The sequence below is a fragment of the Phlebotomus argentipes genome, unplaced genomic scaffold (assembly GCF_947086385.1).
Source record: "Phlebotomus argentipes unplaced genomic scaffold, Phlebotomus argentipes genome assembly contig_2, whole genome shotgun sequence".
Lineage (NCBI taxonomy): Eukaryota > Metazoa > Arthropoda > Insecta > Diptera > Psychodidae > Phlebotomus > Phlebotomus argentipes.
This window is the reverse complement of record NW_026776162.1, coordinates 5,293,007-5,309,350: the sequence shown is the minus strand read 5'-3', so window position 1 is coordinate 5,309,350 and position 16,344 is coordinate 5,293,007. Positions and strand designations below refer to the sequence as shown.

Sequence of the window (16,344 nt, the reverse complement as noted above, 5' to 3'; positions counted from 1 at the left end):
TGGAGCATAAGGCTTTTCCAACGGGGGAGAACAGGTAATTTTCACCCTCTTCTGCTCATCCAAGTCACACATGTACGAATTATGACGCCAATGGTGCGATAATTCGACGCACATACTTAGATAATTACCAGGATTCCGTTTCATTTTCATTTTTCGAGGCAATTCTCGAAGCAATTACTTTAATACAGTGTTATTAGGACTTAAGTGGAGCATTTCTAATTTCCATATCATTGTTATTTTTATATAATTTCGAGAAATTAACAAATACCTTGAAAACATCTGTATAAATTAGACAATACTTATTGAAAGACATAAATAATTCAAGTGGCAAAGCTCCATCGAAAATGTAATAAGTCGACAATTTTGTGATTTTTCAGTTAAGAGACAGAGTAAGAGAATTACTCTTATCTTAAAGTAAAATCAGGATTGATTTCATGAATTAAGCAATTGTGAAAAGATTTGTGATGTAAATTAAGCAATAATTACACATTATGTTGAATAAATAAATAAACGCTAAACAAAGGAATTTTCTGGTATATGAAAATTGAGCTGGGTTTGAACTTGTTATTGTGTAAAAGTTTTCGCTTGAGAGAAAGTACAAAGTCACATGACGAAAAATTCCCTCAGGCAATTCCTTATATCGTCTCCTATTTCCTCTTTGTTTTCTTTTTGCTGGCAGCAAAATTCACGTGTAGTTTGTATCGCCAAGCAACAGCTGTTGGGCGGTAGTGGGAGAGTAAATAGCGTTAAGTTAGTCGAGTTTACTTCCGGTTCCATGGAAACGGCGGAGTTTCAACAAAAAGTCTCGTTCTCCCTCCGTCGCGTCCAGTACGAAATTGTCATTCTGTAGAATCAGAGTTCGCAGAAAATCTCTGCAGAGTGAGTTTTTTGCTGGTAGATTTTGTCATTTGGCGCCTGTGTGAGTTGGAATCCGAGTGAAATGATAATGATTCTGTGCAAACTATGATGTCAGTGTCACATTCCCATGAACTCATGACCCTTCTCATCATCGGAGTGTTGTTCTGCATCTCAGCACTCTTCAGAGATTCCTGTGCAACGAATCTGGAACAGTACCTCACTCAAGGCACGTATTCTACGGATTAACCGCTGTGTTGAATCATCGCACTTCAGTGTTTGTGTAACTCTTGCGCTCATATTTGAACTGTGAGATATGCGTGGTTGATCACACTTCCGGCCACTGTACCCAGTTTTTCACAGAATTTTCAGGAGCTCTTGAAAGCCATTTATTCCCAGTGCAATCCACTTTTACTCAGGCTTCATAATGGATGAACCAATTATTCTGTCAGATTTCAATTAAATTCATTTCTTTCTTTTGACATTGTTGGGAATTTTCCGCCCTGGAAAGTGGAACATTTTGTGCTTTACAGGTTTATGGGCGGCTATAGAATTTTTTGATCTGGCTTATTCTAATTAATTAATCGCTTCGCCACAGTCAAAGGGCCGTTCTATTCTATGGCAACGTTTGAAAAACATTGATCAAACTGTGAGAGTTGTTATAACGATGCGAATATGATAAAAGTTCAAAGTTCTATCATGCTCATCATCCATCAAGACTACAATTTTGCATGTTTCTTCGCTCTCTTTTCAATTTAAATACAACATTCTTTCGAATTTTAAAACATTCATCTACCTACGAAAATTTTATTTAATAAAAAATGATGGGATGTGTTCATAGACACTTGTTTATGCCTTGTAAACAAATAGATAGACAGGAAGAATACACCGAATTATTAAATCAATACGAAGTCTATGGCCTTATTACAAGCAAACTCATACTTTCCAAATTTGTTTTCATTCATGTTCCTCTCAAATGCGCCCAACTATTTTGATGTACTATCACGGAAGTGGATTGGATACAGTTCGCGTTTGTTTTGACAACATTCCAGACAGAATTTCTGTCTATCTAACAAATTTATTGAAAGGTTCATGAACTCTATTTTTGGAAATAAATTCACTATTTTTGTATAACTAATTTCAATTATTGCCACTTATTTTTAGAAACACATCTGAATGGAAATACTCTCCATGGATCAGAGAAGGAGATCAATTTGGAAGACTTCTTTTGGACGGGTTCAGGCGATGGACCGCCAGCGTACTTGCGGAAGTCTTCTAGTGACGCTGATTCAACACGAGTTCGTCACACATTCATCAAGACGTCCACTGTCCTTGCCACTGTCTATATAGATGGATATTCTGAGGGAGAAACTGATCCTCTGTGTATATTTGACTGCTCCGACGAGGAACCGTCTTCAGTGAACTACTCACCATCCGACAGGAGATACTGGCTTCTGACTGTTGTGGCTGGCTTCTTCAGTTCACGCGACTTCAAGATGATCGAGGAGAAGCTGGCCAAGCTCTACAGACTCGCTTTCTCTCGACAGCAAGCTCGTCACTTGGGCATTGCCAATGCCACTTCGCTGTCCTTTGAGAATCAGCTACGAAGGAAGAGGGAATACAAAGAGGACAACAATAGATTAGTCATTGTTCCGTCGAAAACTCTGCAGAATTACGAAGAAGAAGCCAAGACTTCTTCTAATCATCCAACTAAGGCAAACTTCACCATGAGGAACAACACTAAAGTCTTCTACAAAACCACAGATCAAACGAGTCAGAGAACGGTGAGGGTGATTATTCACAATTCAACTCAATGGTCAGAGTATGATCTGAGGAATACGGAGAATCTGGTAGATTACATCAATGAGAAACGGTAGACGATCATGATTTTGCATAGTAATAAGATTTCCTAATGTAATCTGATATCTTTCAGTGGCAACAACGTTCCACTTTCCAATCAAACCGAATTTATCTACACCGTTTTCGTGGGACAGAAGCCTGTTCTGGCGGTCACAGCTGCGGATGACATGAAATTGGTGACAGAACAGGAAATGATAAAAGTGATGGAGAACGATGTGTATACAAAAGCTGAGCGTAAGTTGTTAATCAATCACTGCATTAATTATGATATTCTTCATCAGCGCCATTTCTTTCAGCATACTTAAAGGAGCCTCTGGCCACACCGCTGATCCCCTCGATTTTAGCAAACGGAAGTACAGACATTTTCCAAGTTGCTACTGAAAATCCAATTATGTTTGCAATTATTTGCATGTCGTTTTTCCTCCTCATAATCCTCCTAATCAGCCTGGTGTTAATGACGAGAGCCAAAAGGAAACGGAGTGCCGAAGTTCGAAGGTGAGAAAGTACCGAATATGTGGGGGAATTTCATGTTTGAATCACGAAGAGTGTTAACACTAACTAAACAACAACATCGTGCATTCTTTTCACTTTTTCTGCATGGCGAATGCTCAGCAATTATGGGGCAGTGTGCTGTCATAGAGCTTTTATAGGGGCAATAAGGAAGTCAAACTTTCTGTTTGACTTTCATTATTTATTGATTCAACTATGGGTGTTTCTTTATGGGAATATAGAGCACTATATTATATGTTTCATTAGATTCTCTAAAGCCCAGTGTTTGTATTTCCCAGACTCGCTACTCAGGCATTGATATCGCAGAGCAGCACTCCATCGGGAAATCTGCATCCATCCCAGGGACATGACTTGGGAATCGACAATTTCGGTTTCCAGAAGTCATCACGCTTCGGTCAGGGTCAGAAAATTGAGAAAGGCAAGCCCACAATCCTCTTCCCGCTTCCGCCATCGTCACCGACGAGCAGGTATTTAGTAACTGTGTCATTCGTGTAAGGGAGGTATAGTTATTAATTATCGTAGCTCCACGTCAGATTCGTCAATTTACTATCCTAAGCGGAAGTCTCACCTGGATATTCAGGATGTCCTCGATGAGAAGTCCGCGTCGCTGTTCAGCAAGAAGACCGTGAAGATGGTTGATGGCAAGGACAAGGAGGAGCACAGTGATCACATGTACGCTACAATATCCAAAGGTCAATCGGGGAAGAAGAACAAGTATAAGAGTAGAAAGAGCAGAATATCGGATAATAGAGTGGGATCCATCAATGACGCCGGCGTTCAGACGTCGCCCACGTCTTCCGATCGGAGTGAAGCCACTTATGCCTTGCCCTCGCACAACGAAGACTTCAACGCTCACTATTACAGTGAGAAGTATGCTAAGAGTGAGATGTATCCTGAGCATCTCAAAACGGATGACTTCGAGGTGGCCAGCTCGGTGTTTGACTCGCCCAATGAGGCCATCAATCGGGAGATCCTGAGAGTGCTGCACAAAGGAGAAAAGTCTCCGGGCAGCGGAAGTATCGGATCGTATCTCAGCATGGCGTCAGTGAAGAGCTTTCCAAAGTAAGAATCACTTATCAGAGCCTCAAATTCAGCTAATCTTCATCACCTTTTTCGTTAGGTGTGGCGCTCCTGAGCCTCTAAGTCGTATTCTGGAACCAGTAACTGTGACGCACTTTGACTTGTACGAAGCTGAAGAACGAATGAAGTCTGGATCCAATGGGAATGGTTTGGAAGACATCCAGCTGATTAGGAGTCACAGCGATGGAACTGATCCAGGCGTTACAGGTCCAATAGTTTGGGAAATACACAGGAAGGAAGTTCTGCGGAAAAAAGGTAAAAATGTTATTTTAAAGAATTCATATGACGTATAATAAATTATTTCTTTATCAAAGGAATAATGAAAAAGGATACGAGTTTACCTGAGGATGGAGAACTTCCACTGAACTCGAATCAAATGAAAGGCGCAGTAAAGATGGAAAATAGGGGAAAATCAGCCACCATTTCCAGTGAAAACGAACTGTATCAGCACAATCCGACAGATCTCATGCGACCGGTGACGGCAAGCTTCCCACCATCCACAATTGCCGAGGAAACTTCACCCCCAACTCCTTCGAAGAAAGCCTGGAGCAGCAGCACTCCATCTCCATTGGTGAGGTCATTTGTGCTTCAGAGAGAACATTAGCAGTGATTTGATTTTGCCTTTTAAGGTGAGGCCTCTCAGTGCTGGACCTTTTCATCGACCGCCCGCTCCAGTTGTTGATGTCGCGAGAGTCCTTGCTCCGCAGAATCCTGACAAGAATCTATCCTCAGCCCCCCTTATCGAAGCGATACAGAATGAACTCAAGAAATTCAACAGAGGAGACAAGCAGTAAATGAAAACCAGCAATATTATACAATAAAACCATTACTAAAGATAGAATCTTCATGTGAAGAGCTTTCAAGGATTTTCACCAATAATATTAGCGATAGGATATGAGTTATAGAAATATTTTACACATGTGTAAATATAAGTTTTTGTAATTTTTTTTTGTAATTCTCATATTTATTTACTGCATAACTTTGGGTGATTTTGTGTGTTTGAAAAAGTGTTTTTGGATTGAAATTCAATATATGTAAGAAATAAAAGTAAGATATATTGTTAGTCGAGTAATTGTAATCTATAAAATAAAAATCTTGCAAGGCGATTTTGTATGCAACTTTTCGAATAAAAATTTGCGAATAGAAAGAAATGGAAGTTTCATGCATTTTTGCATTTATTTGCCAATATTTATACATATTTAACAATTATCCATTTAAATGCAGAAGTAGACGTTATTGCAACTCTTCAGCATAATAAATTTGGGAAATTCCAGTTGATAAACACTCCATACAGTTAGATTTACAAAAATTCATTTAACTTTTATCCCTTTATCTTCAATTTGCAATAGAACTTTGAATTCTCTAAAAATTTCTTCTTTGGTAATAAGAAATTTTCACCAGCCTTCGTGAATTCAAAGTTCCATTGTCGCAAGAATGTTTTTCCGTGTAGAATTTTTCATTTATACAGTGAGAAGTTAGATGTCATTTTTTTCCATCAGATTATCAAATTAACTGAAGCTCTTAAGATTCGGTAAAAGGGTTAGTAATTCGTCGTAATCTGTGCTCTCCAGCTCGTCACTCTCGCGCCCAAGTCGCGGTGTGTAAATATCATGACGACTCTTTACTGAAAGAGATGAAATCTTTAATTATGTAGGCCAATCTCGGGGTAGATAAGAAGCCACGCAGCGAAAAGAGCATCTTCGCTAAGCCCCTTATGTGAGGAACCTGGCGAAATGCCACTGTGAATTTAGACTGTTTTCTCATCATGTCATAGCCAGAAGCGTTTTAGGTATTTAACATCGATAATTCACCTTTACACCTTGTTTTGTTCACCTTGGATTGTGTCGTCATGGTTGGGACTGCGCTTTTGAATCCTTCCCAGGCGTGGTCCGAACCAGAGACCTCCGTTGGCACCCACGCCTCCTGTCCGCTTGCCGTACTCCTCCCGGGCGATTTTAGCCCACATCGGTCCAGCCCTAGCTCGTCCAACTCGCGGAAACGGTATCAAGCCCTGTCGCTTCATCTCGTATTTGGGAACATCTGGAACGAGGATTTGGCGATGGAAATTTATCCAAAATCCCGGCGGAATGTGCATATTTATTGTAAGAAATACCATAATCCTCTATTGAGTTCATAACGTTCTCGTAGGCAATCATTTCGGGATCAGATCTTCCGACTCTTGGGAAGGGGAAAAGACCCATGTTTCCAGACCGACGGGGCTTCGATTCTTCCATGTCTCCTTTGAGTGATAAGAATAATTTCTATAAATGCAGTCACACACTCAAGAAGATAACAAATTTTGAAACTTCTTTTTGCCAAATTACAGCGTCACTTTCAATATTCAAATGCATTTTCTCTAAAACTCTTGTATAAACTCACTGCATTTCACTTGGGGTTTTCTCTCAACTCAAGACATATGTTTCAAAAGCAATCTTACCATCTGCAGCGTAGGCAATGTGCGTGGTCAAGAGGATGCAGAAGATTGTGTATAAAATGACAAATTCAAATGCTGATGACGATCTGGCCATTGTATCCGAATGGAATTTTCCTAGAAGAGTTCCTGCCTGACTTCCAACAAGGATTACACTGTCTGGGGTGAGTCTTCAAGGAACACAAACTGTGCCACTGAAAAGTCTCCAGGTGTTGCTGTATCAGACGAGATGCTACAAGTCGTTTAATGTTGGAGCATCCTCGTCTCAGCTTTTATAGCATCCCGCGGGAATATGGCAATTCGGTATTGGCGGTTGACGCTTGCGCGCCTTCGTCCTGGCGGTGGAACCTCGATGCAGCGGCCAAACGTGAGAAGGAGTGAGAAGGTAACGCAATTTGCGCTAAATTCATTTCTTCCTTGCCGCCGCTTACGTGTGGAGGACAAATATGATCTGATCCTTTTAATGCCTCTGTGTAGGCTGACGAGCATCATTACTCGGGGCTAATGTGGCAAAAAGAACTCGTGGAGAGATGCAATAGTGCGAGGCCACCATCTGGAGTGTTTTATGCGTGAAGAATTCAATTTGCCTTCAGTTTCCATCACGGAACAAAAAACGAAGAATACTGCTGCCCATGGACATATTCTTCTAAAAATACCTCAAGCAGCACAAATTTATGTAAATCTTATAAGAGAAAATCCTTCATTGATTGGCAAGAACACATACGGTGCTGCACATTTTCATTTTACCCTCTTCGACCGGTCATCTCGTCGCCATTTTATTCACCACCCACGCTTTTCGTCACGGTGAATCATATAAGAATAGAATTAGTAACACTTTCAGTCCCCAAAATGCTCTCTCCTTTTCCACTTGAAAGTGTGTAAGTAATTTCTTGATTTTCTTGACCTTTCGCCTCTCTTCTCAGCACATCCATCATTCATCGTCTTTCATTAGGGGAATCGTAATTTATCAAATGTTGGGATAAATGTCCTGATTTGTGTGCGGATTGATTCATCAGTCCGAAATCTCAGAGACGAAATCGCGCCCAGGAATGTCCTTCTTCCGTTCAACCTGAGCGTGAAGACGTTGCAAAGCTCGGCCGCCCTGCAAAGTGGGTGGAGAGAGAGAGAGAGAGAGAGAGAGAGAGCAACAGGGCGTCGAGCACTTTTTCTAAATTAAGCCTTCGAGTTGTTTGGAATGTCCTGATGACGTCACATCCCTCCAATCTATTCCCATCAGTTTGTTGATCTGCTGAACGGGGAAGAGTGTATGGGATTAGTCAGCGAGCACAACGGGATTCCTTGAGATGTATTAAAGTTTAAAATACTTCAGAATCGGGTGTAAATGGTGTGTGTCATTAAAAATAGAAGAGGAAGCGTTTTTTTTTGCCAGTAACACTGCGTCTTGTGAGCTTTAAAAGCACACATTGCGAATCCATTGAGATACATTTCACGAGAAGAAATCCTTTTGTGTAATCTTTTACCACGCATGAGGGCGGGTGGTAATCTCACCTAATCGGAAAAGTTGTTCGTGCGTCCCTCAGTTCTTTGGCAGAAGTGCGATTAAAAATACATTTTGCTCCTCACACCAAATCAGATGGCAAAAACAGATAATCTGGCCCAGAGAATGGAAACATTTATTGCAGAGAAATGCTCACCACATCAAATCAATAGTTATAATCTTTCACTTCTTCGCTCGTGTTATGCTTAACACGTTTTGTCTCATCAAAGTTAGAGACTAAATCCACCCCGAAACGCTTTCGCCAGTCACTGAGGACTTTCCCTTTGATGTCGAAATGGTGACGCGCGAGCGTTCCGAAGGGTTTGTCAGTAATCCTCTGCTTTCCAATGGAGACAATATTGTCTTCAATTCCGACACAGAAGCCTCACTCTGGACAGGCTGCAACGCTTGAGGTGAAGACTGTAAAGCAATAGATAAACTGGATGTAATCATGATTATATGCCAGCAATTAGAGCTTCACTAACGTTGCAATCTTTATTTGGAACTTCTTCGATGGGTGTTCTCGGTCGCTGATGTTTCAAAGATGCTGTTTTTATGTCTTCATCCACCAGTGAGATGTCCATAACACTTTGCTATGCAGAAAAATACACGCCATGTATTGAAAATATTCCAATATTCACAATTTACTTACCTTCTCAGAAACCTCTTCTTGGACATTATTACATATCGCTTCTTGACATTGCATCACTTCAGGCAATTGTGGGAGTTTCGATAATGTAGTTTGATGTACATTAGATGATTTGGCATCTTTATCCTTTTGAATGGTGTTCGCCATAAATTTCACATAAGCAACACGTGTCTTTGGAGTGACTTCGGAAAGTTTAGGATTGAATTCTGGAAGTAAAAGGATACAGAAAACCTGCTATTTTTAAACCACCTTCAGTCCTAAATATACCAATGATTTTTTCCGTATCCACTGAGATTCCTTTCTTCACGTTATCCGCAATGTGTCTTCTGATGCTGTTTGTGTTTCTCCTCACTGAAGATTTTTGCACACTTCCTATTGGATCTGCAGCGGCATTTTTGGTCGCAATAACACTGTTCCAATCCTTGCCGCTTCTGCAAATGCAATCATTGAACAAAATCAATTTCACCGCTTTTCCCATTGCCATTATAAATACTCACAATCTCTCACTCTTCTTGCCGCCAATCACTTTAGCAATCTGACTGAAGACATCCTTCGGTTCGCGACTATTGAGACACTCACTTAATAGCCCTTCGACAAATCCTATTTGGAAATCCTTTAGAATCCGCCTCTCTATGACACGTCCTTTTTTCCCAGCAACTAATTAGCCCGTATTAGAGCGTGCAAAGACAAGAGATACAATTTCATTAGAGAGATTAAAACAGCGAAACATCAATGGTAATTTAAAGTGCAACACGCCTCTATTAGATTTTCTCTAATTATAAGGACTTCTTCAGAGTGTGCAAACTCACTTGCAGCGTCTTTGGGATCTATTCTTGGTGTTTTCATTCCATTCGTGTGCAGGATGTCAATGAGTTCGTAGCGGAAACTGTTGATGTCCTGCAACGCAACATAGAGGGACATTATTAAAATCCTGCAAACATTTAATTACTCACCTGGCGAATCTCCATTACGTCATCCTCTGTAATTCCGAAATCGTCACGTTTCCTCTGCTCTGCAGTCACATATCGTCGCACCAGCAAACGCATCACGTTATCGTGACGCTTTCGCACTTTTTCCCGTGATTTTTTCTGCAATCATCGATGTATAATTTCACTTAACAGAATTACAATAATTTAGCTTATAACTTGCCATTACGCTTCTTGAAGTTCTTGACTTCTTCATCAGACCCAGAAACCTGAAGGCAATTTTCATGGATGGAAACAGATTGAATGGAGGCGGCAAGGTTGTTCCATCCTCAAAGTAACTCATCCACAGTTGAGTGCGAGCAAACTTCCATTCGACATCGGATCGTTCCTTGGTAGAGAACAAAGTTATGCAGACAGAAACAATATAATTAATAATAATGGAAGTGCTTCTCATACCGATATAATCTGATAAGAATTGCTCATCATCGCAATCAGCATGTTGAGGAGGACAATAATGTTGATCACACTGTACGAGCCGAACATGAGGAGAGCCCAGAATCGAGTGAAGCTCTTGATGCCTTGCAATTCAAATGCCATCAAGTCCACCAAGCCAAAGGATGCCCAGAAGAGAGACTGGGAAGTCTCGAATAGGCTGCAGAAGGAGAACATCATGAGCAATTATCCACGATGATTATCTCATAAAGTTTTACTTAGCAAATCTCCGCCAGATCGAACAAGCTTTCTCGTGATTGTCAAAATCAGGCACTTCTGTTGAAATGTGATAGCATTTATTCTTCTCCAAGTCAGCGTAATACCACATCAATTGGTTCAATCCTGGCGAAGGAGAATTGCAGAAGAACAACAATTTAGAGAAAAAGTCATTACACAACTACGCAATTTAAACTTAAGATGTTACCACAGCCGAAGGCAAACAGGACGAGTGTGTAGATGAAGAAGAACTTTATAATGTCGATAATCATCCGCCCGAGGGACACTTGAAGAGGACCCAAATGCGGATTAATTGAGAAGATGTGAACTAATTTGAGGAAGGAGAAAATCATTCCGGCTGCAAAAGCTCCCTCTGACAGTAGCATCGGATCGAAGGGATCCCATTGTTCTCGAGGATACCAAGGATTCAGTCCCGCCCCGGCGTCTCTCTTCATTACAGAACATCATTAGACTGCAACATCAAAATGCATTTTGCTCAAACATCTATCTACCTGAACTGTGTACCAAGAGGAGAATCTCAGGCAAATCCACATGACGTAGAACACATTGGATATGAAATCGACGATATTCCACAGATCCTGAACATAGTCCAGCAATCCGCCATTCCACAATTGCTTCATTTCGCCGTAGATGAGACTGATGATGTACAAGATGACGAAGCATTCGATAAAGCCAGGTGCTGCGCCTCGTTCGTGCTTCTTCCACTCGTCCAACAACGACAGAAGCCATGGAGTGCCGATTAGTTCCAAAATCAGATACTCCACCCGCTGAGACGCTAATCCCAGAAGCACTGCAAAGAATCAGATCGCCTCAATGCGAACCCACACACACACACACATTCCGTGACGCCACACTCACGCAGAAAGAAGGCATAGCTGGAGGAGTGGCAGATGAACTTCACAAATGGCTTCTTCATAAACTTGCCCATTTGCGAATTCGGGGCCAACATATAAATTACACTGTAGACGGGAAACATTGCTCCGAGCTTCGCCACTTGCATCGCCTGTCCTATCATTCCTTTGCGCCGAAAGCCAGGGAGACCCTCATACCAGATGGCCGCCAGGAGCTGTTGAACATTGGGATGGGCGACGAACTGGTGGGGAAGACGGAAAGATATGTGAGGAAGTGAGACTTTTCCAATTATTGCCAAATTGAACAAAACGATGTGAGATTGAATAAGTGATGGCAAAGTTAGTGAGGCAAGACGAGGAAACTATATAGTGTAATTAATAACTCACCTGCTTCTGTTTATACTTGATTGCCAACTTGAGGCGCTCCAGCGTCTGCCTCTCGCCCGGCTCCCAATTGTCGTTCCCCATCGCCCCATTGTAGTTGAGCATGATTTCCAATTCGTGTGATGTCCTGGTGTGATCCAGCAGTGCTGTGGAGAATTCCTGGCAATTTTTCTTCATATCCTGACATGAAACAGAAAGAATATGCGTTGGTGTTTCACTGAGATAAATCCACCCCCAAACCCCACGGGGAGCGCAATAAATATTTCTTCACGCGCTAAGAAATCATGCATAATAATAAAATGAAAGCCTCACATTGTATTCCAAGCGGAACTCCGTCTCCATTCGACTTAAGCGCCTCAGTTCCCATGACAATTCAAATGTAGTCAAAATAGGATCCCGCGAACTCAGTGCTATAAGGGAGCTCGACGACAAGGCCTTGTATGCATTTATCCTCGACTGCGAGTGCCGCAGAGAATCTTTCTCATTGGATACCACGCACTCATCGCAACCACACCTGGAAAGTGGGAATCAAATCCACGTTAATTACATTCTATTTTTCTGCTGTGGCTACATAAAAAATAAATCGCGCGAGAGAAAAATGCTCTGTTAGCCACTGATTTACCGAGAATTCCTCTTTTACAACTTGCTTATAATTGTGGTGTTATCAATTTGTTCATCCCTTCTGTCCTCTCTTTATGCAAACAAATATGCGTGTTCAATTCAGCGTCACCGAGAAACCCTTCAGCAAACACTGTCCTTAATACTTTCATCTAGCAATGCAGAAGAAACATTGACAGAGAATTTCATACACACTATTTATACGTGACAGTATTTAACATAAACTTATATCGACGATGTGCTTTGCTTGCTTTCAATCTCATGTAAATTCACAATATGAATATAAGCTTTTCATCTGTTTTTGTGACCTTCTAATGAGATAAAATGCCATATTTGAGTGGTGGTTCAGTGGGCGGTGAGACATTAATAATTACCTAAATTAATATTGAGTTTATCTCTTATTCCTCAGGGTAATTTCATTTTTTTTCACTCATTATGCGTCATACTCAACATAATCAAGATTAAAAATCTCTCACAACGACAAAGTCTGATAAAAACTGAATAAATTCACCTGACATCGTGTGGAACTGGAAGAGTTGCTCCTCGATCCAGGAGTGTTTTCAGGATCTCATAGTTGTTTTTGTGAGCCGCGAGAATAAGTGGCGTGATGTCAGGGGTGAATGTACTGGTGGCCTGATTGACAGCCTCCCAACTCTGGTGGAAATGAGTGGAAAACAACCTTGTAATTCACGAAAAAAAATCATATGTCCTTAAGCCATGGCAATTTACATAAGGCGTTCCAGGTTTGTGATGTTGCTCTTCCCACAGCAGTAGAGTTTCTACACCCTCAACGTACTCCTCCGATATGGCATGAAGAAGAGCGTCCTGGAAAGTATTCTGAGCTGCAGAAAGACTGGACAAGGACATTTCTCGGTGGGAAGAAATACCTTAACCTCAATGCCCTCTTCGAGAAGCATCCTGATGAGGTCGATATTCTCATTTTCAATTGCAGATATGAGAGCTGATCGCATAAGAGGATCCACACAGTTGATGTTGAACTCATCAGGTTGATCCTTGAACTGCGTAATAATATTCTTCACAGTCACTGTGTCGCCTCTTTCGGCGCTGAGGAGGAATTTCTTCTCAATGGGACTCAATATAATATCCTGAATGTCAATTTCGGCATCCCTCTTGCACAATCCAACAAAATCTTCGGTTGATTTCTCCTCCAAATCCACCGAAGTGGAATTCACTAGTTGCTCCTTTGACTCCGATATTCGCCTCATTGTGACACTGTGACGAATAAATTGTCATCCAAATGAACATGTAACATGAAACTTAGTGGCTAATGTATCGCATTTACACTAATTTAATTAATTTTATCGATTGTCTATTTATAAACCGCCACATTGTAGATTATGCACTGTCCAATTTGCATCGATTACACGGAACATGGAGGAGTGAAAGCGCACGAAAAGAATGGTTTTCCCATGAGATTAATCACACTATCTGCCTAATTACATCGCGACCAACACATCAGCAGCACTTCTCGACGCATTAAAGTGAATTCCTTCCATGGACGGCCTTTTGGAGAGACTCTCTTGACCGTCTTCCACCGTTGATCGAAAAGAACTGAGTTGATATATTGAAGACCAAAGGTTCCAAAAGACACACACTAATCATATTAGTGGGTGACATAATTGTATATATTACATAACACAAATCCAGAAGACCTTTTCCACCGAATGTGTAAACATGGGTGAAGTATTTGGATTAGAGGGTTAAGGCGCCTCGTCTCGCGAATGTCTGACCAGCAGAATGATTATATGTGCTCGAAGGGTGGCGGCGAGTGTATCAGAGCCACCAAAAGTGAAATTGCGATGTCCGCATTTCACACTGGATTATATATACTCCTTCAAAATTGAGCTCTGAAACTCCTCTCAACCTTACTCAATACAATTTATCGTCAAAACATCGTCATTTCTCAAGTCCCAAAAGTAAAAATTTTCACTCATGCTCATTCCGCTAACGCGTTGTTTATTTTCACAACACACTGTTGATCGCTGTGTTGTGGAAAACACGTGTTGAGAAAGGAAACCGTACAGCAGAAAGTGGAGGAAAAGAAAAAAAAAACCTTATTATCCAGAGAAGATGGTTTAATAGTAAAGGCGACAGTGGCACATGTGCAGTTGTGAGTACGAGGAGAATCATTAGTCCGTCGCGGCGGTTCAAAAAGTCGCGTGCTCGCGAGATTTAAATATAGCACAGGCCTAAAAATAGGCCTTTGACAAAGAAATATGTGGATAATATGCGCTTTTTGCTGAAAAATTCATCCCGACACGTTGAGAGTATGCAGACGGATTTCATGCTGAAGCACTTTGCAAAATGCTCGGACGTCAGCCTCATGAGTAATTCATGGATTTCATGGATTTCCGCCCGATGTTCTCCAGCGCGGGAATTTCTGCTGAGCAGTCAAAGGAGTGGACAGGAGGCTCGGCGGTCGAATGACCTCACAAAACCTGCGTATTGTTCCATGTGTGGGGCTTTTAAGAGGCAATTTCGTGACAATCACATCTGTATGTCACTGCGTACGTGAATATATTTATAACTATATATGTGTGTTTCTGACGAGCACGCTCTCAATATAACTCTAATATCTTCTTACAAACAGTCGCTCCGCAGAACTATAGTGAACCGGTGAAAGGCGAGAATTCTTCCCGAGGAATTTTCTCAAAATCACTTCATTCTCCCCATTCATTCGCGATTATTAGCAAATATCTCCGCCATCGATCCGCTGTTTAGCGTCAACCGTGTCATGGATGTTTCTCGTGCAATTTGTTGTGCTCCACTGCGAATAATCTGTTAAATATCAATTCACATCGACTGAGTGTAAATGAGATTTTCTGAATTTAAGTTAACCATTTTAGAGTGTGTGTTGATTGTGCTGCACAAAATTCCCACCCAATTGAACTGAAACGAGGATTCTCTGATTGGATCATTCTTTCAACCTTTGCGCTGGGCTTCAGTAATTCTAAACTAATATTAATCATATTATTAACTAATTCTATATGGTATAAAAAGTGCCTCAGGAGGAAGAGAGAGAGAAGGAGAGTTTGAACTCAATAAATTTTTATTGGTGAACTAAAAATAAATTTTTGTGGTGTAAACATGTATTAGGTGTATAGATAAATATTTTCACTAAATTTATCTCTTCTTTTTTACCAACTAAAATCACCCTGCATTGGACGCTACACTCCGTGATTTATAAATTCAATGTGATCACACCTACTAATAAATGTATCGCATGCCTTGCAAATTCACCGAGAAAAGCAGACACTTTGTACAAATATTCTAACGATGCAACGAATTTTAAGCTACCAAACGGCAATGAGCATGAGGGCAACAAGTGGTCGAGAAGCTCGAGAGTACATCACGAAGAGAATATGCATAAGTTTCGTATTCAGTATTGGATTTTTCACCCTCATTGCAGGTGAGTCAGCACACTGTCGGACTGAATAGCCATTTAAGCGCCACTTTCAATTTCTTCTGCAGGATTTCTGCTCGGCAAATTCACCACAGATCGCCAATACTACATAAAACGTTTACGAGAAGCAGATGTTTCGGCTGTAAAGGAGCTCGAGCACACTGTGGAAGATTTCTATGCCACAGCCAAGAACATCACGGCCTATCAGTCGACGATGCTCCAACCCAACACGAATGCAAGACTCTGGGAAGTGTACACGAAGTGCGGCTGTTCGCTGCAGAAGAATGTGGATTTTGACGAGAAAGTGGATGATTTTATGGAGCATCTCATCAATGCACATCTCAAGAGCTTCACCAGCTGTCTCAAGACACTAGATGGGCTTTTGCACACAATTGACGACTGATGTATCACAAATCACAACTATTGAATACAACTTTTCCATTAAAACGATAAAAAACTCAATTAATTCGTTTGATGATCGTTTGGCAAGAGAATGCGCTTCGAATTGGAAAGCAATTCGCAAGCTGTC

General features: G+C 41.1%; 4 protein-coding genes across 6 annotated transcripts; 2 read left to right on the top strand and 2 right to left on the bottom strand.

The window, feature by feature from the left end:
• Positions 1-966: 966 nt before the first annotated feature.
• On the top strand, positions 967-5,445 carry LOC132264951 (uncharacterized). Its single transcript, XM_059765301.1, is given in 9 exon segments — positions 967-1,084; positions 2,020-2,728; positions 2,789-2,949; positions 3,012-3,244; positions 3,532-3,692; positions 3,748-4,287; positions 4,346-4,560; positions 4,620-4,881; positions 4,940-5,445. Coding segments are annotated over 9 exon segments (2,559 nt in total). The 3' UTR covers positions 5,100-5,445.
• A 24-nt stretch (positions 5,446-5,469) lies between these two features.
• LOC132263872 (cardio acceleratory peptide 2b) lies at positions 5,470-6,975 on the bottom strand. Of its 3 annotated transcripts, none has more exons than XM_059763874.1 (4): positions 6,743-6,975; positions 6,419-6,544; positions 6,139-6,345; positions 5,470-5,929 (listed from the first exon to the last, which is right to left on the bottom strand). In XM_059763874.1, the coding sequence occupies exons 1-4, from the start codon at positions 6,831-6,833 to the stop codon at positions 5,814-5,816; spliced, it is 540 nt and encodes a 179-aa protein (XP_059619857.1). In that variant the 5' UTR covers positions 6,834-6,975; the 3' UTR covers positions 5,470-5,813. The 3 variants fall into 3 exon arrangements, with proteins under 3 accessions (XP_059619857.1, XP_059619866.1, XP_059619873.1); XM_059763883.1 differs by having other exon boundaries at positions 6,419-6,541; XM_059763890.1 differs by having other exon boundaries at positions 5,826-5,929; positions 6,117-6,345.
• Positions 6,976-8,347: 1,372 nt separating this feature from the next.
• LOC132264949 (transient receptor potential protein) lies at positions 8,348-13,617 on the bottom strand. The gene is made up of 18 exons (XM_059765300.1): positions 13,279-13,617; positions 13,121-13,216; positions 12,903-13,045; positions 12,086-12,287; positions 11,777-11,953; positions 11,397-11,631; positions 11,030-11,328; positions 10,726-10,966; positions 10,520-10,643; positions 10,266-10,461; positions 10,033-10,197; positions 9,837-9,971; positions 9,693-9,780; positions 9,381-9,540; positions 9,151-9,314; positions 8,887-9,089; positions 8,720-8,827; positions 8,348-8,654 (listed from the first exon to the last, which is right to left on the bottom strand). The coding sequence occupies exons 1-18, from the start codon at positions 13,615-13,617 to the stop codon at positions 8,472-8,474; spliced, it is 3,258 nt and encodes a 1,085-aa protein (XP_059621283.1). The 3' UTR covers positions 8,348-8,471.
• A 1,396-nt stretch (positions 13,618-15,013) lies between these two features.
• Positions 15,014-16,269, top strand: LOC132264732 (uncharacterized). The gene is made up of 3 exons (XM_059765028.1): positions 15,014-15,220; positions 15,706-15,821; positions 15,884-16,269. The coding sequence occupies exons 2-3, from the start codon at positions 15,719-15,721 to the stop codon at positions 16,216-16,218; spliced, it is 438 nt and encodes a 145-aa protein (XP_059621011.1). The 5' UTR covers positions 15,014-15,220; positions 15,706-15,718; the 3' UTR covers positions 16,219-16,269.
• Positions 16,270-16,344: the final 75 nt, after the last annotated feature.